The sequence below is a fragment of the Adiantum capillus-veneris genome, chromosome 9, assembly GCF_014529385.1.
Source record: "Adiantum capillus-veneris isolate H3 chromosome 9, ASM1452938v2, whole genome shotgun sequence".
Taxonomy (NCBI): domain Eukaryota; kingdom Viridiplantae; phylum Streptophyta; class Polypodiopsida; order Polypodiales; family Pteridaceae; genus Adiantum; species Adiantum capillus-veneris.
In genome coordinates this window covers 34,220,684-34,246,428 of record NC_140939.1, presented here as the reverse complement: position 1 = coordinate 34,246,428, position 25,745 = coordinate 34,220,684, and the positions used below count along the sequence as shown (strand labels likewise).

General features: G+C 44.0%; 1 protein-coding gene across 1 annotated transcript in view; it reads left to right on the top strand.

Annotated features, from left to right (window-relative positions):
• The window catches only part of LOC147450319 (uncharacterized), a 93,539-nt gene extending 67,794 nt beyond the window's left edge, over positions 1-25,745 (top strand). The window contains exons 7-14 of the mRNA XM_086519579.1: positions 6,931-6,996; positions 7,731-7,843; positions 12,561-12,599; positions 13,110-13,232; positions 13,360-13,458; positions 24,490-24,796; positions 24,913-25,037; positions 25,132-25,745. Coding sequence (XP_086375705.1) covers positions 6,931-6,996; positions 7,731-7,843; positions 12,561-12,599; positions 13,110-13,232; positions 13,360-13,458; positions 24,490-24,796; positions 24,913-25,037; positions 25,132-25,231 — 972 coding nt within the window. The 3' untranslated portion in view covers positions 25,232-25,745. The remainder of the gene's footprint in view (positions 1-6,930; positions 6,997-7,730; positions 7,844-12,560; positions 12,600-13,109; positions 13,233-13,359; positions 13,459-24,489; positions 24,797-24,912; positions 25,038-25,131) is intronic.

Sequence of the window (25,745 nt, the reverse complement as noted above, 5' to 3'; positions counted from 1 at the left end):
GAATCTCTACTAAGGAAGAGTTGATATAAATCTTGCTCCATCTGGACCAAGAAAGCTCTCTTCTTCCGTCGCACTAGTCGTCGTGTAGCAATACGAGATTGTCTATAGGTGATCACTCCCAATGTAAGCTCGCGCTGTATCTGAGCTCTACTCTGTCGACACTCCTCATCATACCAGCTGTTCTGAGGCATGTACCCAGAACGACGTCTCTGACCAGGCTGAGTGTGTGGGTAAGCCTCTGTCGCTGCCCCATGTAATGTCACTGTCAGCATAGATGTGATCTCCTCCACTGTGTATACTGGCTCTGATGTGCATAGAAGCCTACGTATCTCCTCTGCATAGACTGAGTCAGTCTCTGGTGTAAAAGTATAGCGTGGATGTCTACCACCCCGTGAGGCCTGAGATGTACTTTACTCAATGGAGATTGATAATGTCAAAAGTGCATGATCTATTGCTATCCCTATAGGCCTGGGCCGCACTGTGAAATCTTGAATGTGAGATATAAAGCTCGGATGTGTCAGAACATAGTCTACAGTGCTGGACCCATGCCTGTGTGGAAAACAAGTAAAACCTGTAGACAATGGGAAAGTCGGTAAGCCATTCAGTATGGCTAAACTGTGAGTAGTCGTCATCTCCCTCAGGTATCTCCCATACTCTGTATGCTCTCTGTCGTGTGAGCATCTCTCAAGTCCCATCTCCTTTGGCTCTAGCTCTCTAAGCATCTCCTCTGAGGTGTCATAGAAGACCGTCTGTGAGCTGCCTGTACGGGCATTGAAATCCCCCAGGAGTATGATGTCTCCATCTCTGGAGAACTCCCAGATATCATCATCAAGTACAGAGTAAGGAGACTGTCCTCTGGGTGAAGCATATACTGAAGTGCTGGGAGGAAAATAGCATATGGCGATGTACAAGAAACGTCCAGTCTCTTCCCTCAGCCTCACCCACAAGTATCTGGCCTGATCATCTCTCCGAACTATGTGCAGTAGTGGTTGGAGCTCCTTTGAAAAGAAGTGCTACACCTCCTGATCCTTTAGTCCCATGCGCAGATTTGGTGCTTGTCCGGCAAGCTGTCTCCCATCTGTATCCTGATATGTGCGGCATCAACTGTCCTGGAGCCTGATGAGTCTCTGAGTAGAAAACAATGTCTCTGTCTCTGAAGCTATCCTCAAAGGCCCCTACATCAAGTCTATACGAACCATTACAGTTCCAAACCGCCATCCTGAGAGTGGTCCCATAGGTCTCGCACCGTCATGTAGAGCGGTGCTCTGTAATCACTACTCGTCCATTTCTGTAGTAAGCTAACTTTCCCTTCTCCCTTGTTGCTATAATCTCTGGCATGACCTCTCTCATATGTGCAAGCTGTGAGAGCGTAAGATCATCTCCTAAAAAGATACCTGTTTTCTTGAGGGTTGGCCTCTTCTTTAAAAAGTCTTTCTTTTCTTCCATGGAGGGAAAGCGCAAAATGAGAGCCCGTCCTTTTGAACTCTCCCCATTACCTTCACTCTTCTTGCCCACTCTCCAAGCTTGTGTGTGCGAGGGCTTCTCCACCCCCATCATGGACATGAGGCTCTTCACCTCTTGGTCCACCTTATTTGAATCTTTTAGGCCGGTCACTCTCATGTGTAGAGCGCGTACCCTTCTTCGTTGTTCCTCTTCAAGTGTCTTATTGATGATGTCAGGTGTAGTCGGGATTTGCTTGCCCTTTCCCTTCTTGACAACTTCAATCCATTTTTCAGCCTCATCCATCTTCTTTTGTGTTTTGGAGAGAACCTCCACCCATGAGGTCTTCTTTTCTCCTTCCTACTTTATTTCTTTGACTTGTGCTCGTATACTATTCAGCTCATCGATCATTTATGGTTGAAATTCTCCATCTTCAAGGCATCCTCTCTCTTTGGTTTCGTCGAGTTCCTTCCTAAGGGCTGAGATGCTACCTTTTAAAGCTTGAATTTCATCCCGGAACTCCTTGCGTTCTAGTTCCCTCGCCTGTTCCTCCCTCTTTTTCCATTCAAGAATTAAATTCTTCTCTTTCTTCCACTCATCCATGTGGGCTTTGCATTCTTTCAACTCCCTTTCAATGGCTGTCATCCTCTTGCTTGTGACCATGTAGTGCGGCGCCATCTTTCTGGACTTATTTGTTTCAGTTATTTGATTCACTTTCTAAGAGAGGAGAGAGCGACCTATATGCACCGCATCATGCATACATTTGTTTCCACATTCAACCTACATGGCATATATTTGCTTTCCGTACGTGTCAATGTGCAATTTCTGTGAATTCTGCAGTTTCCAAATTCCTTGTAAAAATCCCTGCAGTTCTGAAAAATGCAGGTTTTTGAAAATTCGAAAGCTTGGAAAATCCGGAAAAGCCGAGACTGTGGGAATTCCTGTGGAAATTTCTCCCGGAGTTTTTTGAATTATGTCGGGTGTATGTACCTGCGGGCTGAAGGGCGGGGGGGGGGGGGGGGGGTGTGATGTATGTACCTTCGGGGAGCTGATTGCGCAAAACCACCACGCTGAGGGGTATTGCTGTGAGGAATTCATGCACAGTGTGTGCAGGACAGGTCACGTTCAGAGCTTGCAGGTGAAGACGTGCAAGGCTGGAGCATGTCAGCACGTGCAGGGCGCGCACAGGTGGGCAGAATGAGACTGGGCTGCTGTTACACTCCAGCATTGCTTGCTGCCCTACAGGCCCAACGCGCGATTCTTGCTGCTAGAGTCCCACTCTGCTTGCTGCCCCATAGGCCCAGCGCGCGATTCACTCTGATGCTGTAGTCTTCCTTTGTTGTCGCATCTGAATTATGAGCTCTCACTTATGGATCTGATTATTTTAATTATCATTCCCAATGCTCTAGTCATCCTTTGATGACACATCCGAAATATGCCCTCTCACTTATGGATCTAATTATTCTGATAATTCATTCAGAATTATGGTTCTGACGTTCAGTTCGTGATGCAGGGTCGACGCTGCGACTGTCGTCGACTTTGCCGCTTTCCCCACCAACCACCTCATTCCTGTGGCCACGAGGCGTTGGAGCTGCAATAATTGCTTTTGGTCGTGTGCCCCCATGATCTCTGCTCCGTAGGTAATCATTGGGTATACGCAAGCTTTGAAAATGCTCAGCCTCGTCCATAGAGGGAGAGCGCGAGAGGTGAGGACGTGCTTGGCCGCAAAGAGGCATCCCCGCCCCTTTGTCGTCCTATCTTGGATAACGGTCTCCAAGCTGAATTCGGAATCCACGATGATCCCCAGGTATCCATAATTTTCAGTCACCTCAACGCGTTCTCCGTCTAAAGTGAACGAACCATTCTTCTTGAGGTCCTGCAGGTCCCCGAAGAAGACCGTGGCTTGGCACTTGCTTATACCGAACTTCATGCCCCAAGTTTGAGCCCATACCGATAGTCAATCAAGTGCAGTCTGGAGCTGAGCCGCGGAGTCCGCCAAAAGGACCAGGTCGTCGGCGAAGAGTAAACCTTGTATTTTTTGCTTTAATCCGGGTATGTCCACTCCGAAGTCTGCTGCCTCATTTAAAACATCATTGATGAAGATGTTAAAGAGGGTGGGTGACCCGGGACACCCTTGTCGGACCCCTCTTTCAATTTTTATGGGCTCAGAGAGACGGTCACCAACTCTGATGCAGACTTGAGAGTGGCTGTAGAGGGCTTTAATAAAGCGCAAGGCTTTTCCTCCCACCCCGGCGGCCTCAAGTTTGTAGAACAAGGCTGAGAGAGAGAGAGAGAGAGAGAGAGAGAGAGAGAGAGAGAGAGAGAGAGAGAGAGAGAGAGAGAGAGAGAGAGAGAGAGAGAGAGAAATGAAATGATATATTAACGTCTACAAGAGGCCAAAATGACCTATGAGACCAACTGATTACAATGATGAGTCTAGTACCAAGTCTGGGTACAAACAAGAAAACTACAAACAAAGAAATGATAGGAGTGCTACCGACTCCTATGGGTGGCTGGTAGGCTGAGCAATGGTATCATGCCATAAAGGTACAAAGAGAGAAAGAGAGAGAGAGAGAGAGAGAGAGAGAGAGAGAGAGAGAGAGAGAGAGAGAGAGAGAGAGAGAGAGAGAGAGAGGAGAGAGAGAGAGAGAGAGAGAGAGAGAGAGAGAGAGAGAGAGAGAGAGAGAGAGAGAAATGATATATTAACCTATGAGACCAATCTGTTACAAACTTGTGAATTTGGTACCGTGTTTGAGTACCGAAAAAAAAAGAAGAAAGAAAAAGAGAGAGAGAAGCGTAGGTGCTCTGCTTGATTGCCTTCACCAGATGTCTGTTCCAACTTCCTCCCTTATGTCACTTGTGTTGCTTGCGACTGTTTCTTTTCTTGTGTTTTGTTTGTTGATCTTATGTAGGTATTTTTCTTTGTTTCTCTTGGTTTCTATTTGTTTAGCTTGTTTGTGTGTGCCTTATTTCTTTTGTGTGTGATGCTTGTGCTTGTGGATCAGCATGTGCTTGTGGTGAGTGAGTTTTGCACGATTGCTTGTGGTTTAGGTGTGTGCGCATGTATTTTTGCATGTCTTGCCGATTTATTGCTTGTTCTTTTTTTTGTTTTTCTCCTGTTTGATGGGTGATATAGGTTTGGAATTGGTTTGGTGGGTGTGGGATGGTGGGTATGTTGGGTGATTTCTGCCTCGCCTTCAAATTTGCACCATACATTGCTTTTGCTTCCAGGTTGAAGAATGTCTTAGCCCTGTCGATCATTGCCAGGGATGGCAAGAGGCTATCTCACCTGGATTTTTGGTGTAGAGTCTTCTTGTAGTGGTGATGTCTCTTCTGTTGGGATTCTGTGTTGTATATGGCCTTGGAGATTTGGAGTTGGGTATTGGAGATTCTTTGATGGAGTTTTCGGTAGAGACTATGCTAGAGGATACGGACTCGACGGATTACTTTAGCTCGACATGTGAGACGCCCAGTATGAGTACTTACCATGGTGGACATCGACGATATTCTGCAACGACCGATCTGGTGCATCCTTGGACAGTGGCCGATGCCTGACATCCTCGGACATTGATGTTCATACACTGAGATTGTACTACACGTGTTTCACCGCCACACATTGTATAATGCTACACAACTTTGAGCTACTTAGATTCATGATAGTAGCCATTCAGTCTTCATTTTGGCCTTTTGAAGATGTTTAATATACGAATATAGCCGCGCGCGCTGTTATCCTGTAGCCGCCATCGCCCCATCCCCACCTGCTCGCCTCATCTTGCCAGCTTGCCCCCCCCTACCTTGGCCCTCCCTACCTGCTCGCCTACCCTGTCTGCTGTCCTCGCCATATCTACAGACCCTCGCCTACCTTGCCTGTTGCCCTTGCCATACCCCCCCTTCCCAGCTCGCTTTCCATCCCTACCTCGTCCCTCCCTATCTGCTCGCCTCCTTACCCTTGCCCTCCCCTCCTAGTCGCCTATCCTCCCCCCCCCCCCGGCCCCCCCTCCCAAAAAAAAAAAAAAAAAGCTACACAAGGATTGATATGGAGAGTTTTGTCGGGAAGGAGATGGATGCTGCAGGGGCGGACGTTCCTCTTCGAGGAACCTTTTCAGGAGACCCTTATGAGGCCCTCCGACCCCACCCCCTTCCGCTTCTGCAATAGGTACTCATCTTTCTTCTGACACCTTGCACGCCATTCACAAATCTACCGTGAGCTTGGAGTCCTGTTCTTTGGCTTGTAAAGTGGTGGGAATTCTATGCTCAACAAGGCCATTGAAGGACTACTTTCAAGCTTCGCTTCTTCACGTCAACTTTAAGATTGTGAATGTCTCCCCTCTCGGGAGAGGCTTCTTCAGGGTGCAGTTCGAGTCTGAAAGTCAAGCCATGGAGGTCTTAGCACAGGGCCTTGTGGACTTTCATTTTGCCATAGGCTTTCTTGCCAGATGGACACAGGGAATGGATCTAAATGGATTTGTAGGTGGAACTGCAGTTACAGCTAGATTTTTAGGACTTCTTCCAGAATTTGCTCTGCATGTTATGTGTTTTGTGGTTGGAGATGCTGTGATTCCTGATGATGAGGATCGTACAATCTCCATAAGGATGGTGCTCTTCCCATCCTTGGCAAAGAACCCTCCGCAATTTATTTCGCTCCCGACCATTCATGGGGGAGAAATTTTACAGAGGGTTTTCTTCATTGGTCGGGGAGAAATTTTACAGAGGGTTTTCATCATTGGTCTTCCTGGTCACTGCTTTGTTTGTGGCAGAAAAGGCCATGTTGCTGCAGATTGTACTCGACGCAGGATTTCTCCTGATCAAAGGCAGCAAGCTTCAAAACAAGAGGCACTTCATGTGAATGGGGGATTGGAAGATCACTCGGTAAAGAGAAGAAGTGAAGCAGAGAAAGCTAGGAGGAAGGAAGAAAAGAAGACGACGAGCTAGGAGGACAGAGGCTCCAAAGCTTGTGTATAGAAGAAGAGAAAACGTTTCTCCTCTCTTCTTGGATACTACTTCTTCACCAGCTCTTCACGATCCGCCAGTTGATTCTCAGGGCAATGATTTGGATATCAGCAGCAGTTTCGAAGGCATAAATTCAGCTTATGATTTGTTTGGTAGAAAGTGCTAAGAAGTCTGTTGAGTCTTTGAAGACGCGTAGGAGGTCTTCAAGACTTAACCCCCATATCTAGCCTTGGTTTGAGGCAATCTTGTATCTTAGATTGCCCTAGGATTTTATCTTTTGGTGATACCATTTATGGTGTTCTCTCTGTATTATTCTGATGTTTATTCTACCTTGGGGTCTGTGCCCTTGAGGTGATTTTAATAGAAAGATTTTCTTTTTTGGAAAAAAAAAGATGTTTAATATAACATTTCATTTCATTTCTCTAAAGTGGATTGATTGAGAAGTTTGAAAAGGAAATTTTCTTGTGAGAGAATAGTGTGTGATGTATAATTATCCTCCTTACAAATATGATATTTTAACAACGCTACCTGCTTTTGCAGATTTACGGAAAGGTTGAGTTACTGCCGCTTACTTGTCAAACTTTTGATCCTGACAACACAAAACAGGTTGACAATGCTTTTGAGTAGGATCAAATGTAATTAGTCCTAGGTGCAAGTCTTATCTTTCACAATTGTCTCACAATTACTGTGTTTGGGTTTCCTTTTCTTTTGCTACATGAGTGTACAACTAAAACCGCATGAACCTTTGAACTCAAAAACCATAACTTGGGCACATTCAGTTTACTATTTATTTTAGAGTAGCCTGAATGAATATCTTCTTTTGCCCTTGAGAGCAGGCAAGTATTTTTTTCCTAGTGATTGGGGATGTCGAAGTATAATGTTGTGGCCTGTTATGTATCTTTTGTAGTCACGTCATGGGTCAGCCACCATTGAAATGAGCAATACTATCCATGAGATTGGCAATATATTTTTATCTGGTTTGATGGCATTGGTTTAAGCTTTCAGAAAGTGGATAAAGAGTTTCTCAGCTGTGCAGGCTTGTGTAGACATTCACGTTATCTCATCAAGACTTCCGGTCATAGACATTATTTATTATACTTTTGAATGGGATTATATTAGGTAACTTTGTAGGTGTCTTTTGGTGCTCAAAGACATTAATTTGTACAACACCAGTGCACATGCTCGATGCATTTTTTGGTAGAAGGTGTCAACGACAACAGGCTTGTTCTTGGTATTTGCCAGCATCTTTTTATTTCCTCACTCTTTTTCAACTATGAGTGTATACTTGATAAACAAGTTGTAAGTGTCTCATATAATGTTTTTTTCTCTGTGAAAAGTAGATCAGCTATGGTGACTTTTGTAAAAGTTTAGAACACTTTGGAATAAACCTCTCAGACAGAGAATTGAAAGAAGTCCTCAGATATGCAGACAAGGAGCATGTTGGTCGTATCAGGTAACACTTCTTGGTTACTTGTGTTGCTTCTTTTGTCCTCAATTTGAGACTCAATTACATGTGCAAAAACACCATTTGTGATAGAAGTCAATTCATTTATGTTAGGAAGGCAGTGAACTACTCAGCTGAAATCAAATAACCTCTTGAAGGATATCATTTTGGTCTTGCTTTTGCATTGGCTTCTGACAATCGATAGTCTGCAAACAGGCAGAAAAGTCTAAAGTACTAGATAATTATACTTCAACTATGTAGGTACCGGCTAACTCTATCTTGTGCCCCCTCCATATGAGAAGAAGGCATTTATGAGTAGGCTGGTTGCCTTTTATATCCCAATATACAAACCGGATGGTAGTCGAGTGTGATCAGATAGCTAGAGGCGATTCTAGAGAAGGCAGGCGTATGTGCGGTTTCACTGCTGCAACACGAGCTGTAAAAAATGACCTTGTTTTGGTGTATTCAGCCATTGAGTCTGGTGCAGAGCCTACTCCATTGAGAGAGCCACTCTACTCTCAAAAATAGATCAACAGGATTTTGAATGAAAGTCTCATGGTTATGTCTCCTTCGCATAATCATGGGTAATGTGGACTTCTATTAGAAGAATGGCTGCATCATTCTGGCTCAAGAGATCACAGCGATGAGGTGATTCAGTGCATCAAGACATCTAAGACATCTGTACAAAGGTCGGTGAGGCTTAGAGGTGATGACTGGATAGTCCTAGTACCCGTCTAATGTGAATGTATAATGTTATCCAAAGTACAGTGATGAAGTGGCATGCTTGCACGTGATTAGAAAGAGTAGAGCCGAGAACCGGAGCCGAATATGAAGGCTGAAAGTAGAGCGCAACCGCCAACTGCTTCCTAATTGCATTGCAAATTGCAAGACTGTACAAGTATATGTTGATGTCACAGTATACGGACAGGGCTGACATGGCTGTTGTGGGCCTGGAGTTGCTTTTTCGGTGGTAGTGTTGAAAGCAGAAGGTTTTAAAGTGCTCTATAATGTCAGTTGAAAGAAACCAGATGATGGATGTGCTTTTAGACACTTTGAAAAATAAATTGTGATTTTTGAGTCATTTTCGCTGTTTTGGAGCCAAGTGCGTATAAAAACGAGGCCAAGGTACCATTTATCTCAGATTGCGACTATGGTACTATCAAGTAGAGAGAGTTATGTACACTCTGAATAGTTGTAACGTCGATAGTTCATCGATAAAGTAAAAATATTGCCAGTTGAGGGGCCAGTGTTTTTGAGAGTGGGAGTATCCCACTCTATATTACTTGTCTATAGTACATTCCAAGTTCAAGTTTGTTGTTTTTTGTTGAAGTCGAGTATTATTGTGGTGTTGTACCGCCTTGTCAAGGGACTGGATGGTTTCACGTCTCCCATCTTGGCAAACATGTGGAAAATGTCATTTTGTCAGCTGTGGCTAATGATTGTACTTGATGGAAAATTTACATGCATAAAGAAACTACACAAAAACATGTGTGCTCTTAGCACAAGCCACAACAAATTGCCTACTCTGCAAGAATCTGCACCGTAAATTTCTTTTTGCCCAAAAGATGAAATTGCCTATGTAGTTTGTTTGTAGTGGAAACGGAGGTCAAAATGAAAATATTGAGAACACCAAGATCTTCGATACCACTTGTTGGATTTAGGGTTGCATGATTGCACGCACAAAGCTTGATGGAGGAGCTCAAGAGAACACAATCCACAAAGTAGTATTAATTTGTGCACTTGTACAAAGACAAGAGACATCCAACTATGGTTGTATACGAGTTGGGGAAAAGAAACTTTCTAGGAGGAAAAAAGTGCCTTGACAATCTTGAGTCACGAGTGTGTTCTGGGATGACCAAAAGGTTTCATTGCTACACTTCACTAATCATTGTTGACACTCGAGGAACTATCTTGCTTCATGAAAGAAAATTTCACTTAAATTGCTACCTAAAAAGGAGGTATTTGGAACATTTAGTGATTAGAGACCTATCTCGCTCATGCCCATTGTATATAAATTGTCGATGCAAATTTTTGTGATTTGTCTTAGAGGTAACCTTCATTCCCCTTTACATTTTGCTCAAATGGGTTTGTGCCTAGACGTTAGAGCCTCGGATAAGAATGCCAATGTATACATGTGAATTAAGTATGCTTTGTTTTCATTATGCAAGTTGATATCATTAAGGCCTTCGATACAATCAATTGGTACTTCCGTTATGACAATGATGAGTCTTGGATCTAAAATCCATGATGTTATTTATTGGCTTTATGAAGGTGGGATAATACGATGCAATGTTGGTTTGAAACTTTTACAACTTACCTTGAAGATGCTATACTACAGAGCAGTTTCCGACCATACTAGTAGAGAGTTTTATCTAGCGTGCATGCCACATGGACACACACATGCCTCATAGCTCATGGGTGGTGATGAGGGAGCTCAGAGTATCATCACACAAGCTAGAGATTGGGCTGCCTATTACCCTAGAGATGAGAGGATCTGCCAGCTATGCCTTGAGGAGGTGGAGAGTGAAGAACACTTTGTTTGCAGATGTGGGGCATACGAGGACATTATAGGCAGCTACGAGGATTTATTCACAAGACAACCCACCCTCAAAGAGATCATGGAGTCTAGAGATCAGCGCCAACATGACCGCTTCATATTATACACCCAAAGACATAGAGAGACATTACTACAGCCCACGGTAGCACTAGAGGGCGATAGTCACAGATCACAGATTTCGTCCAGAGGATCACAACCCCACTAGCAGCAGTCACACAGGGAGAGGTCAGTCTCCAACATTCGGAGAAGATCCGAGCCAGGGGACAACCACGACTCCCAAGATACAGGTCATCACTGGAGACAGATTTAGGATATCTAGACCCAGTTGTTGGCAAATCTAGCATCTCTCATACGAACCACCCATGCCTCGGACCCACCCATGTACAATATCCTACACCCCCAGATCAGGACTTTATGAAGCTAGCTAGATAGACTGTTACATTTCCTCATGATTGTATTACCCTAAGCATATAGACATGCATCTATAACCGTAGTGATAGAGATCGATCCCCCCTCCCATGTATCACAGCCCCCATGGATCCCCCGCCCCCCCCCTCCAACTCCTTCCTTACCCTTTTACCAGTCCACTTAGAAGTTTTCTTCCACTATCATGTGGTTTTTTTTTGTATCTTTTGTCCTTAACCGATAAATGTGGGACATACACCCATGCATAGTTTTTTTCTCACATGCCCGATTGGCCAACCATGCTTCTGGACGCGTACGAGCCTGATTGACGTATGATTGGGCTTTCCATACGTGGGGCAGCGAATTTAATATTCGGCCACATTTTGGGCGTTTTTGAACCGGATGGGCATTTCGCCCATGTGCGAACGCTTTACCCTATAGTGCGATTAAAATATGCCCTACTTATGTTTTGGTTTCGGTATCTAGTAGACGCTCCCTACTTATGTTTTGGTTTTGGTATCTAGTAGCTTGACGGCTCTACAGTCTAGTAGTCTACTGTCTACTTATGTTTTGTCATTCGGAGTCTACACTCTGTGACTCTTGTAGGTTTTGGTCCTTGGAGGCTCCATATTTTGTCATCTCTTGCTTTTCTCTAGTATGATTCTAATTTCTACTGATCTTATCGTCCAAACGGCGAAGTTTGATGTTTACACTTAAAAAGTTTTAATATATTCTGTGGTTTTGTGTTGCTCCAATGCTCTCTAGTGTTTTAAACTTGCATTCTGTGGTTTTTGTGCTACTCTCTAGTGTTTTTTAGGGTGCCGTATGGTATCCCACGTATGGAATCTTCCAGGGGTTTGATGTTAGAAAAAACTATGCACCCATGTACTTTGATTTGTATCACAGGCCGATTTCAGCCTCTCATAGACGTAAAAAATCTTTCTTTTTTTCTTTCTCATGCTCATGATTGTTTTTTGTGAGGTTTCACACACAGTATATTCCCTTGCCACTATTTTGGTCGATTAACTCCAGCAGTGCTAGATCATGACTATTTTCTAACTTGCGTGAGGTTTTGGGCAGTCCTTCCATTTTTCTTACTCATACCTTTGCGCTCAGCTCCTTCAATCTCTTGGTGATTGTATCCCTTTGGGAGACATTCCACTTCTACAGTTTCTAGCCTTCTTTTATGGATCCACCCAATTTGGGTGGCTACGCCTTCCTCGTTATTGGCATCAGTCCAAACCTAGCCCACCAATAAACAAAATGTGCGTGTGTATCCCATCACCCATGTGCAGAGTTTTATCCTTTCTTGATGTAATATGCATCAGTAATAAAGCATACATGATACCTCCACTGGTCTAGCAATCCCGATGACCATACCACCCCATCTCCACCAACGAAGTAGTATGGCGACTCATCATCGTCCACCATAATTAAGCACCAAAAGCTAAGGTCTCCTTCACTCTAGAAGTCAGAGTTATTGGTTTTGAAGAGAGAATGTTTGTGCAGAGCTATCAATGAGGAGCTGAGAGAGTAAGTGGAGTGTTCTATAAATAGCGTTGTCTACCTCATGGTGAAAATATTGTAATAGAGCATCGTGCCTAACCATTGATATTGTGTGATAAATTGTGTTTGCTACGTGGTGACTGTTTGTTCAGCAATCTTTACTGGTGCTCTTACCTTAATTAAACCTTTTCACATTGGAGAAAGCTCCAGAATGGTGTTACCAGTTGTTTTAACCATTTGTTGCCAGTGTATTTACAGGTACAAAAAGTTTGCGAAGCTTTTGAGAGGCTTGGACAAGTGAGTTCTGTTGTTCACATAAATCTGACTCTTTCTTTCTACTAACGCTTATGTGATATGCAAACTACCATTGGCCAGTTTTGGTTTCCATTTAGGCCAACTATCAAAAGATTATAAGAGTTGAATTGGCATATAATTGTGAGTTCAAATTCGGTCACATGGTTGCATCATTTCAAATTGGGTCACATGCTTTGCCTCAAAAGCTATGAAGTGTGTATGAAGAATTGAAACATGCAATCCAAAATGTGGACAACTACAAAATCTGATAACAATCGCACATTTTTTTGAAAAACAAAAAAGAAACGACCCAATGAGACTATGCAAGGGTTGGCTGTACCACTATATTCCCTACAAGACAAGAGGGAGGTCTGGGGTTTACTGAGTTAAAGATGCAGAGAAGAGCTATTATCATCATCAATATGCATTATGTGTTACTGGAGCTAATTAAGAGTATTTAACATGTTTACGCACTTATTTTCACAAACTAATCTAACATTTTTGACTTCAAAGCTGGGAAAAAGTCTTTCCCCAACAACTTGGTGCAGAACTCGGTTGTCCACCAACAAATGCCAATCTAGGTCAAGGTGTACAAGTTCTGGTTGATTCCATCAAACCAAAGGTATCACATGTGAGGTAGGGTTCTGCTCATGTCGTGATATATAATGTGGTTTTGGCAGAAGCTAATTTTTTAATTAATGACGCAGCAGTAAAGGTTCCTAATGTGGTTTTGGCCGAAGCTAATTTTTGATTAATGACGCAGTAAAGGTTCTCAATACTCTTTGCCTTATGATCTGCTCACTGGGGAGCCAAGTGAAGGGGCTGGATCTTTCAGCTTGCCCAAAGAGCCACTAGCTTTGAGGTATCTGGTTGACAAATCCTAAATTATGAAGTATGTGTAGTTTTGTGAAAAGCTATAATGTGGTGCATGATAAATTATGTATTTAACAGTTTTTATCAATTTGTCAATCATAACCAAGGTTTAACTCATCAAAGAGAGAAATTCTTATTGGCAGATTCTGCTAATTTTTTGACTTCAAGCTAGCTAACGTAACCATGCATGCATAATAAAGGTGTTAATTCTTCAATTGAAGAGCTCAATAAGACATGGTTGCTTCTAACCTTGGTATATTTCTCTATTCGCAGAGTCTGTGTGACTCTTTTGAAGAATTGACGTGATTGGGATTACGGGGCTTCTGTTGAATATCACGGCAGGATATTGTAAACGCCTTGTGTGTGTGTGTGTGCTTGCGCAAGATGTCGGCCAATGGGTCGATTTTCTCCTTAAGCGACAAGTTGTCCGTGGTGTCTACTTTGGGGCGCGTGGATTTTATGAAGTTTTGCTCGCAGATATGGAAGCTCGAAATCTTTTGCTTGAGATGTCTTCCTTCTTTTTTAATGCGCAGATGACACATGTTCTCCCGTGGGCACTCACTAAAGACTACCAGAGTCTTATTCGTCACAAATGCCTGGTGTGGGTGGAAATTGTTGATTTCCCCCGCACGTGGAGACATTTCCTGCCGCTGTTGGCTGCGCAGCTTGGAAAGGTTATCTGCCCTCCAAAATTGGATGCGAATACCAACAGGTTTTGCATTCTCTGGGACATGGACAAGATTACCCCTGATGGTATTATGGTTGACTCAGGTGATCCATGGGTAGGTAAGCGCCCCTTAAACTTAAATGGGGAAAATTTGCGAATTCATGTTTTCGATGCGGCAAATTTGGTCATATGCAATCCGAATGTCCAGAGCCGGTCTTGCAAACCCCTCCCTCTGCTGTTCCTTTGTCTACCTCTATCCCTACTGGAAAACCCACAAGTGAAGTCAAGCAAAGTGGAGTCTCTATTGCTAAAGTGGCTTCGAATGTGGACAAAGGGAAAGGCAAGGTACAACAATTCACTGATCTGGGGAATGGGACTGCTGCTAAAAGCAAAAATGTTGGACCTGCTGATGTCAATACATGGGTGGTGCCGAAAAAAGCATTGAAGATTCGCACACCAATTTCTTCTCGCAATTACGTTCCTTCTGTTAATGCTAACAAGAATGCATCGTTTAAGCAACTTCCATGCAATGACAATCGCACGCTGATTGATGCATGGGACAAAGCGATGCACTCCTTGGTGAGGCTTCCACATCGCATGTGAACACTGTGGACACGTTTCTTGCCCTGACTCAAAGGATGGGTCCTCGTACGGATGTAGTGGATGGAGACGTGTCTATGGGCACCTCAACTTTATTATGATACTTGTTGCTTTTTGTACATATGTTTCCAATGCAAAGTCATATTAAATGCATCTTATACAATGTGCGTGGGTTATGCAACCTTGACAAATGGCGGCTGACCTGGCACTATGTACATACATGTAGGGCAGACATAGTTGTATTGCAAGAGCATAATCAACACGAGTTTGCTGGTTAATGTTCCTATTTTGCCGGATATTGGATTGTGTATGTTGGCTCACAAGATTTCTTGGGTTTATTGATGCTGGTTCGACATGAGCTCAGCCTGTTCTGCTATACAACGATCCGCATGGTCGGTGGATGGTTGTACAGTGTTTTTTGAATGGTCAAGTTCATGAATTTGGAGGTACCTATGCATATACGGCCTCTGGGCAAAGAGTTGCTTTATGGCGAGAAATCTCGTCTCACCCATGGACCTCGAATGCATTTCTGTGTGGAGATTTCAATAATACCCCTGATTTGCTTGACAGCACCACAGGAAATTCGCATATGTTGCTTGTGGAGAAACACAAATGGGATCTTCTTGTTGCCTCTGCTCAAATGATTGATATATGGCGTTCTTTGCATCCTGATGTCTCTGGTTTTACCTTTCAGCATGCTGCTCATTCCTCTTATAGAGCACGATTGGATCGTTGGTATTTGCTTAATGGGAAATAGTATGAAGAATTTGTATGTGACATGAGGATAGATTATGCTCTGCAGCTATCGGATCATTATCCTCTTTTGCTGTCGTTGTATTTTGGACAGTCTCTTTGTGATCGGCATCTTCACAAGAAACGTTTGTTGCATGTTAATAATGCCTATCTTACTCATGAAGCTTTTCGTCACATGATTGCCGATATTATTCCTCCGTTGTTGGCTCAAATGCATATTGATTTGGATGCTGCTTGGTATCGTTTTGTCATGAGAGTACAAAGTGTGATTTCCGACTATGGTATGCAGCATATGCAGTGTATTCGGGAGAATGTCGTTGATGCGAAACAGGTTAGTCAACGATTACAACAGTTGGCTGATTTCCGTCCCCTGTCTGACTCTGAAATGACGAAGTTATGTGAAGCTAAAATGTGTATTCAGCAAAATGATCAGAGGAAGCTTGCTAAGTTGCAGACGCGTGCACGTCAACAGGCTTTTATGGATAAAGGTTGTGCTTCGAAGAAATTTTTTAAGCATCTGCATCATTCAAGAGTCTCACAGTCGATTAAACGGGTTATGCTTCCCTCGGGTGCTTGGACTTCTTTGAAGCGGGAACTTGTTGAGGTTATGGTTTCACATTATCGTCAGGTCTTTGCTGCTCCATCTCAGCCTTCTTCGGCAGCTTGTCGAGCGCGTGAATTGTTGCTTTCTTATGTTCGTCCGATCTTGTCTTCGCAGGAGGCACAATGCCTTGAGGATCCTTTGTCTGTCTCCGAATTGCATGGTGCCTTGCTTGCATTGGGCCGGTGGAGATCTCCTGGTTCGGACGGAGTTACTGTGGAATTTTTCCTCTCATTTTGGGATGCTCTTAAACAACCCTTGATTTTCATGATAAATGTGGCATGGGAAAAACAGGATCTACCAATTTCATGGAAAGAGGGCTTACTTAAGTTGTTGCCCAAGCAAGCGCTTTGCGAGCAGTTCTCTCATTGGCGGCCCATAACTTTGATGTCGGTGCTATACAAGATTTTGGCTAAAATTTTGGCCCATAACTTTGATGTCGGTGCTATACAAGATTTTGGCTAAAATGTTGGTCCACCGCATCAAGGACTATTTGTTTACAAGACTTCATCAGGCTCAATATGGTTTCATTCCTCGTCGTCAAATCATGGACAATTTGGCTTTTATGATTGGCATGGAGTATGCTAAGTATACGCAACAAGATGTGCTGGTCATGCAAGTTGATATTGAAAAGGCCTTTGACATTGTGCATTGGGACTTTATTGCTGCCACAATGAGATGTCTAGGATTTGGTCCTAAGTGGGCTAATATGGTTTATTTCTTGTATGATTGTAGTACGTCTTCAGGAATCTTGGACGGGGAATTGACAGAATCGTGGTTGCTTGGTTGTTCGGTTAGGCAAGGTTGCCCTATTAGTGCTTTGCTGTATGCAATTGCCTCTCATCCTTTGTTGATGTATCTTGATTATTTGACCTCTGCGCAGCGTCTTCATGGTTTGCAGCTACCATCGGGTCATACTTTTATTGGGCAGGTTTATGCAGACGACTCATTGTTTATGCCCCGCAATCAACAAAACAATGTTCACGAGATTATGAACGCTTTGGAATTGTTTGCGATTGTGGCTAGTCTTACAGTCAATTTCCGTAAATCAAAGCTTCTGCCGCTTCGTTCTTGTGATTGGCATGCTTTGTTGTGGCCAGGACAGATTGTTCTTCCAAATGTAATCACTAGGCATTTGGGGTATCCAATTGGATGGAATGTTACTCACACACAGAAAGTGGATTGGGTTATGAATCGCTTGAATGTTAAATTGCATTACTAGAAGCTTTCTACTTGGCCGCTACATGTTCGCCTGCGAATTGTTCAGAGTATCCTCATGGCATATGTTCAGTTCTTTTTGCCATTGTTGCATTGGCCTCATCATTGTTTTTACTCTCTCATGTCGGCCATTTTGTCTCATTTGTGGCGAACGCGTGCTCACAAAAAAGGTTTGTGCTTGATGTCAATGGAAAAACTTTGTACACCAAAGCGCTCTGGTGGTTTGAATATTTTGGACTTGCGTAGGTGTTTACTTGGTGTTCTCCCAGTGGGTACCTTTCTTAGGATGCGCCGTATCCGCCCTTCATCATGTGTCCATTGCTTATCTGCCGAGGAGGATGTTTGTCACCTCTTGTGGGATTGTTGTGTCGCTTGAGACTTCCTTCGTCGGGTATCTATGTGTATGCAGCTACGTTTTCCCACGATGGTATTCCATAAGCGGTTTTGGGTTTTGGTATCTTCTTACCGGCGTTGCAGTGCTTTGCAGCCTTCTTCATGTGGGTTAGGTTTTGGGCGTACTGGAGCCTGTGGCGACACCGTAATGGCTATATGTTCCATCGCATTCATACAGATCCCCTACCTTTCTTCAAGATTTCCCTTCGGCAGTCTTTGCGGTTCGCCTTGGAAGTTGGTGATATCACGGCAGAGATACATCAACTTTCTTATGAATGCTTTTAGCTATTTTGTACAGCGGAACACTGTTGCGTTCCTTTCCTTGTACATCTTTTTGGTGGGTTTTCCTCTCTTTGAGGTTTCCCACAGATAAATAAATCAAATTGATTTACAAAAAAGTGTGTGTGCACGCGTGCGTGTGCACACGTGCACGCTGTTTGAGTTATTTTTAACACCTTTGTAGCAGCAGGTGGCAAGATCACCTGGGAGAAGCTTGCTGGTTCCTTTTAGTTTGGGGCTCAATGCTCCCCAGTTGTGGCCAGCAGTGGCCCTAAGTAAGTTTGGACATCATAGGGGAATAGCAGTCTGTGCTAGTGATTTTCTCCTTTAGGAATGAAATTAGCAGTTTGGATGCTCCCCATCTTTCTGCTGGTAGACTTTCATCGTCAATCAGTTGTCATTGGCCACAACTTGGTACATTGCTTCAAGTTGGTTTCAATCTAATGGCTTTCATAAAAAAATTAGAGAGTGATTTGTAACTTTCTTTGACTGGACCTAAAGGTGGGAGAGGTGCGTATCACCGATCATTAGGCCTACATATGGCAGTGGTTAAATTCAGATATGCAGAGCAGAGCTCTTTTGAGCAAGATCATACTTGAAGGCCTCATGATAGGCTCCCACACCTAGGAGATTTTGTTTCAAACGAGCAGATTTCTTGCAAAGTTACATGATACTCGCTACGGAAACATGGAATGGGGAGGCACATAAGGTACGGAACGGGAATGGTACAGAATGAGAGGCAATTACAACACTTGAATTTTGCAATTTTTAGGATAGTCGTTCCAGTAGTGCAAGAACGTGGGGCGCGTTTCAAGGGCTCAAAAGGGGCATCCTTTGTAACATTGAATAGATATTACCCTTAGGACCCTTGAAAAACGATTTGCTGGCCATTTTCTAATCTCAGAATGGGTTTTCCACAACGGGAACGATACAAGAGCGCCTTCTGAACCGGGCAAGACTATGCTCTATGTTTGAAATGCCAACTGAGCCAGCATGTGAATGGGAATGCATTTCTGGAATGCCACTTGGCCGGAATGGGTTCTGATCATGGCAAGGGCCTGGAAGGGTGTCTCCTTGTTTCTATGATTTCTTGCCTTTTTAACTCCACTTTGATTGTCACACAGATTTGGTGGTTAGCGTTTGATTGTGGACATTTTTGGAGAAGTTTGACTAGAATTTGTTTCATTATGTTTCTGGCATTTCTAAGTCACTGAACTTGTGGCCACAAGTTTCTCACAAACAGCCTGGTAGCACGTTTCAGCAATGCTAGGATTCTTATGCAACATCTTGATATACGGTCCTTTGACAGACACCCCTTGCAGATCCTCCTGAGCCATGTCCATCTACGAGTACCTCCGTTACCATTGATATGGTAAAGTCTGCCATTGATAGGATGAGAACCAGGAGGGCATATGATCATGATGGTCTAGTGGCATAGCACTTTATACATGCTAGAGATATGCTGGCAGAGGTTCTTGCAGTTTTGCTCAATCGTGTCATGTGTGAGGGTCTACTTGAGACTTGGAGACTGTCTACGATTGTGCCCATCTCCAAGGCAGGTGATCTGAAACCGGCCCGTAGGGCGGTAGGCGTTGGCCTTCACCCGAAATTCTTACTTTAGACTTACACACAGAGCACTTTGCAAAGGAGACCTGTAACGGGAATTAACACTTAATCACACACACGGCTCGGAAGCTAGAATGCTCCGAGCAGACGCCGACAACCTGTAGGCCCCAAAATTGGCGCCCCTTTCGGTATTTCTTTATTCTTTAGGAGGGTAAAGTACAAAGAAGAGTCATGGGAATCCTTTGACTGTATCCCACTAGATACCGCCTGTTTTGGCCAAATTCGGCAGCATAACAGCCCCTAAACTTGCGCGAAACCAATTCCCCTGTTGGAACTCGCTTCTACTGGCATATACCCTTTGATTCCTGCCCAAAAACAGTAAATTCAGCACGCTGTATTTACTGGTTTTTGCCATGTTTTCAGTCCCAAACAGACCCCTAACTATCCTCTGCCAATGGGGCACGATTCCCAAAGGTTCTGGCGTCCGTATGGCTGAAAAACAGTAAAATTACAGCGCATACACAACGCTGATTTTGCACCTGTACGGTGAGGTTATGACCCTCACCAGTGCCTGCTTTGGAGTAGCAGCTAGCTACCCCTGTTCTTGCTCAAGGAGGCTCTTGCCTCAGCACAAAGGCATGAACCCACACAGCTGTACATCAATCAAATGAGGAGCCCTCTTGTGGGGCATCACATAACTGCACGTAGGGGAGAGAGAGAGCAGTGTGTAGCGTGCAGGGCATCACTCCTAGCACCACACTGTACATGAGAGGGAAAGGAAGCACTCCATAGCTCTTAACCTGTGTGACAATAGAGGCCTCCTCCCATCTTAAAAATCAGCGCCCATTTTTCTGCAAGAGGAAAGTTCATGAAAAATCGACACTTGGCGCATTTTCAAGCATTTTCCCGTTTCGGGTTCGCCGTTTAAAAATATCCTGACCGGTTGCCCAGTTGACTTCGTGGCAGAGTTGTAAAATGTTCCCCTAGTCATACCGGAGGTAATGACGCGAACACATTTCACGGCCCAAAATAGCAGTTCCCTAAATTTTAGGAGATGCTTCCGTTGGGCTCCCATTGGTCTTCTGACCATCTATCCTCATTGGGACCGCATCCAAAAGTGCAATGTGGCCCAACTGTCGGATACTTTTTGTTGGTAGTCCCACCTTGACTTTACGCCTTAATTGAGTTCACTTCCTAGTATCCACCAACTTGCTAAGTGCGACGGGGGGACCTATATGATCTTGCTCTGAGCCTAGACATCCTCTTACCATACGAATTCCAGTGCCGACCACTACCCATCTGCGGGTGAAACTACCGTTCACATTGGCCATGCAATGTCCGACCATTTGCTACTTCAAGAAGAGGGTCTCAAAAATAAAACAAAACCCCTTGGAAAGAAACTAACAACTAAAGTTAGCAGTTGCCACGTCCTCGTGACATAGTTAACAGTTGCCACGTCCCCGTGACATGATCCTATGCAGCTTGGAAAGTACTGTACTATTATGATTGGACATGGTTGTATGCATCTATCCTTGAGCAACAATTGAGCAGATGGGCAGAGAGGGAGGGCATACAGGCAGGGGGACATGTCGGTTCCAGGAGAGGCTTCTCCACTCTTGACCATATTTTGACACTCCGAGCCATCATTGAGGAGGGTAGGGCACATGGGAGACGGATTTATTGTAGCTTTGTGGATTTCCGCAGAGCATTTGACACGGTGCCCAGAGCCAGATTGATGCACAGACTACAGGAGATGGGAGTGCCCAATGAATTGATTTGGGGGACATGTACGCACTCCAGAGGGGATATCTGAGTTAGTTCACTCCACTGTTGGAGTGAAACAAGGCTGTCCATTGTCTTCTACCCTATTCGCTATGTATATAGAAGGTTTCTGATTACATTGATAGAGGGTGACAGAGGTGCACAACTAGTAGGGACATGGATTCAACTGTTGTTATATGTTGATGATATTATATTGATCTCTGAGTCACCGGAGGGTATGCGCAATGACATTTGGATGCACTACGTAGCTTTGCGGAGGATAGTGGATTGTTTGTGAACCTTGGTAAAACCAAGGTCATGGTGTTTAACATCACACCGCATTGGATCAGGAGATCAGCACAGATTGGCCCTTGAGTCCTCTAGACAATTAGCTTTACAGGGGGAAACATCATGTTGGTATGCGCTAATGTCGTCATGGTTCCGGATGCTTGGCATCAACATGGACATGTTACCTCCTTTTTACTACTCCCTTGATGCACCATCGTTGTCTCTTACACGGATGGAGATTACTAGACTCATTCGCCAAGACTTGGCCCAATTGGACACAAGGAGGACATGGATAGAGCCTGACATAGGAGTTGTCACAAACTGATGACGTGGCATGCTAATAAGTGTCCCAACTTATGGGAACCTGTCGACAGGGCCTTGGGGACACTAGGATAATTAAGAAGTCTGGTTGTACGGATTTTCGGATATCGCGTTGGACTGCTGACGTGGCTGGCCGTACAGATTTTCGCAAAACGCATTGCTGTGCTTACGTGGCAGGCCGTACGGAGTTCCACCTTTTGCGCTGGCTGCTTTTGGGAGCCAAATGCTTTTGAGTTTAGAAGCTTTTCATGTACTGCTTTTCCCCAAGGCCAAGGGCCTTTAGATAAGTTCCCTGGGCTCTCTCTGGCTCACTTTGTGCTGATGAGCCGGTGAGCAGAGACGACCCAAGGGCAATTGTACTTTGCTCAACTGTACTTTTCATGCATTGCTTTTCCTCAAGGCCAAGGGCCTTTAGATAAGTCCCCGGGGCTCTCTCTGGCTCACTTTGTGTTGACGAGCCGATGAGCAGAGGTGACCCAAGGGCAAATGTACTTTGCTCAACTGTACTTTTCATGTATTGCTTTTCCCCAAGGCCAAGGGCCTTCAGATAAGTCCCCTGGGCTCTCTCTGGCTCACTTTGTGTTGACGAGCCGGTGAGCAGAGGTGACCCAAGGGCAACTGTACTTTGCTCAATCATTAATACAAAAGGAAATATCGAAAGGGACGCTGTCTTTGGGGCTACTCTCTCTGGGCACGGAACTACGTCGAGATGGATCTAGATACAATTGCTAAATACGTTGCTAGGAATCATGGTCTTAGATTTGGAATCAATTTTTATGATGTAAATGTGCACTGACTAAGTTGTCTTTGTGCAAGTGCTAGATTTGTGTTGGTCTAGTGCGTCGGTACTTGGAGTCAGTGTCTACTGAACTGGTTTATGGCCTATGTTTGTTTTGCAAGCATAATCGTGGGCGATTACAACTCTTTCAAGAGGGGGATATGTCACAAACTGATGACGTGGCATGCTAATAAGTGTCCCAACTTATGGGCACCTGCCGACAAGGCCTTGGAGACACTAGGATAATTAAAAAGTCTGGCTAGCGTGCTAGCTGTACGGATTTTTGCATATCGCGTTGGATTGTTGACGTGGCTGGCCGTAACGCGCTGCTGTACTGACGTGGCAGGCCGTACAAAATTCCACCTTTTGCACTGGCTGCTTTTGAGAGCCAAGTGCTTTTGAGTTTAGAAGCTTTTCATGTATTGCTTTTCCCCAAGGCCAAGGGCCTTTAAATAAGTCCCTTGACTCTCTTTGGCTCACTTTGTGCTGGCGAGCTGAGGCGACCGAAGGGCAGCTGTACTTTGCTCAATCATTAATACAAAAAGAAATACCAAAAGGGGTGCCAGTCTTTGGGGTCAATCTCCCTGGGCACGGAACTACGTCGGGCCGTGTCGACTCAATTGAACTGTGGTTTAAGTGTGAAGTGTTTTAAGGTGATTCTCTCTCGTGTGTCGTGCTAGATTCTAGACTTGGGTTGTCCAAGTTTGTTACAGGATTTGGGCACGAAGATGGCTTTCCACATAGAGAACATCTTCTCCAACTCACAGAGTACGGGCTTCTACACAGAGAGCATCTTCTTCAACTCACAGAGGATGGGTTTTTGATTCGACCCAGGCTCCAGTTATATGGCCGCCTATGCCATACAGAGCTAGAGGTAGAGATGCATTATATATGTCAGTGTAGAGTGTACTACGAGATACGGGGTCGTTTCCACTCTCTATTCAGAGAAGACTTTGGACCTTTTTCCAGAGTCATGAGATATCAAGACCAGAGATGTCTTGGACTATGTCTACTTGAGTTACACAGATAGAGAGATAACTACGAGATACGGGGTCGTTTCTATTGTCTATTCAGAGAAGGCTTCGGACCTTTTTCCAGAGTCATGAGATAACAGGACCAAAGATGTCTTGGACTATGTCTACTTGAGTTACACAGATACAGAGATAGTCTTCGGACCTTTCTCTAGAGTCATGGGATATCAGGCTTAGAGATGTCTTGGACTATATCTACTTAAGTTACAAAGATACAGAGATAGTCTACTGAGGAGACCTGGAGAGAGACAATCCCAAAGACAGATTACTGATCTCTTTGCCAGATTACTGATCTCTTCACACTAGACACTCGACAATTAGAGGAGCAGCCACCAGTGCAAAGCTCAGCTCATACGCACACTCGCGGTACTCTCATTGATTGAGCATCGGAGCTAGAGAGATCGAGACGCCCACGACTGAGGAGAGGAGCTTCACAACATCGACAGAGATTACAACAGAGGATTCGAGCCATACTAGCTCGACATCCAGAATGCATATGAGGACGGACTCATCACCCATCATATCACCCTCTTGTATTGGGCACACATTGTATCAGTGATCACACATACCATCCACATTTCCAATCAATAGCACCTCTAGTTTCAATTTAGTATCCCTCTTTTGTTTTTTAGTACCCAAACATGGTATCAGATTTAGCAGCTCGTAACGGTTTGGTCTCATAGGTCATTTTGGCCTTTTCAAAGACGTTAATATATCATTTCATTTCATTTCTTTGTGATGCCGTGATTTTTCTGTGCCTTCAGTTATGGAGAACGAGCTGCTGCTCTTAGTAAACAAAAGCACCAAATGGACATGGCTGGCCTCTTGTATCCCCTCCCTCAGTGCCCATCATACTGGAAGAAAAGAGAAAAAGTGAGTTTCATCAATCCAGTAGTCGTGGAAGGCTCTCAAACACAATCACCAACTGCAAACAATCGTAATTTATGTCCGCCAAATGGAGAAGACGTTGTGTGCAGTACGATCAATCAAGAACTTTCTCCCTCAATTCCGATTCCCAGTACCGATCCCCTTTCACGATCAGAGCCAAAAATTGGTGATACGGCACTAGAGGTAATGTACAGCCAAAGGCTGATTAATAATGTTAAGAGGATCTTGTTTTGAGCTAATTAATTTTGTTAAGAGGGGCCTGTTTTGATGTTTATCAGCCCAAATTACTATACTTGCAGGAAAACATTGTAAAGTGGGAAACTAATGTATCGCCAAAGAAGTCCAGAAACATGTTGATGATCCCATATAGAGCAACTAATTCGATGACAGTGGAAAGCAATCAACACAGTTTGTCCCCTCCAAGGTAGGAGCAACGCTACATGTGTTGAGATACGGCTCTTGATCTTGTTTAAGTTCCTGCTGTGGTTTATTATTACCTTTTGATTCTCAATGTGCAGGCTTTTGAAAGCCAGGCATGTCATTTCAATGCCGTTCAAGGCACGGATGCATAGGGAGCAGCACAAGGCTGACCTGCGTGCTGTTCAAATATTGAGCTGATGGAATTCATGGAGAGGATTGGGGTGCTTGTTTCTCTTTGACTGCTAGTATGGTAGCTCTGAGTCAAATTTGCTTATGACTTGGATGAGTTCCTGTTCCATAACTAAGAGGTCTACTTTGATTGTTTTGAGTTATTCATGTAACTTTTGCGATTTTTCCTCGAGGTTTCCATTAGTTATTCCATACAACATCACAAAAAGAAAGAAAGAATACGTGTATGTGTGTGTTCATGTGTTTTCCTAGTTTTGGGGTTTCCCATGAATAGTTAAATACTTCTTCACTTAAAAAAAAGTGAGTGCATGCACACAAACTGCGCTCTCTTTAAAGCTTCTTGTAACCATCTTTTATAGAGATGAAGTCTCATTGAGCCAACATCCACCAGGAATAGATCTACCTTTATCTTTGATATCTCCCTTTAATGCGTTTTTCTAAATAGATTGCTCTTTAGAACTTGGCTGTACACATTCTAAAGAAGCAAAAGCTATTGAATGAGAGCTGTGAAACCCTTGAGAAG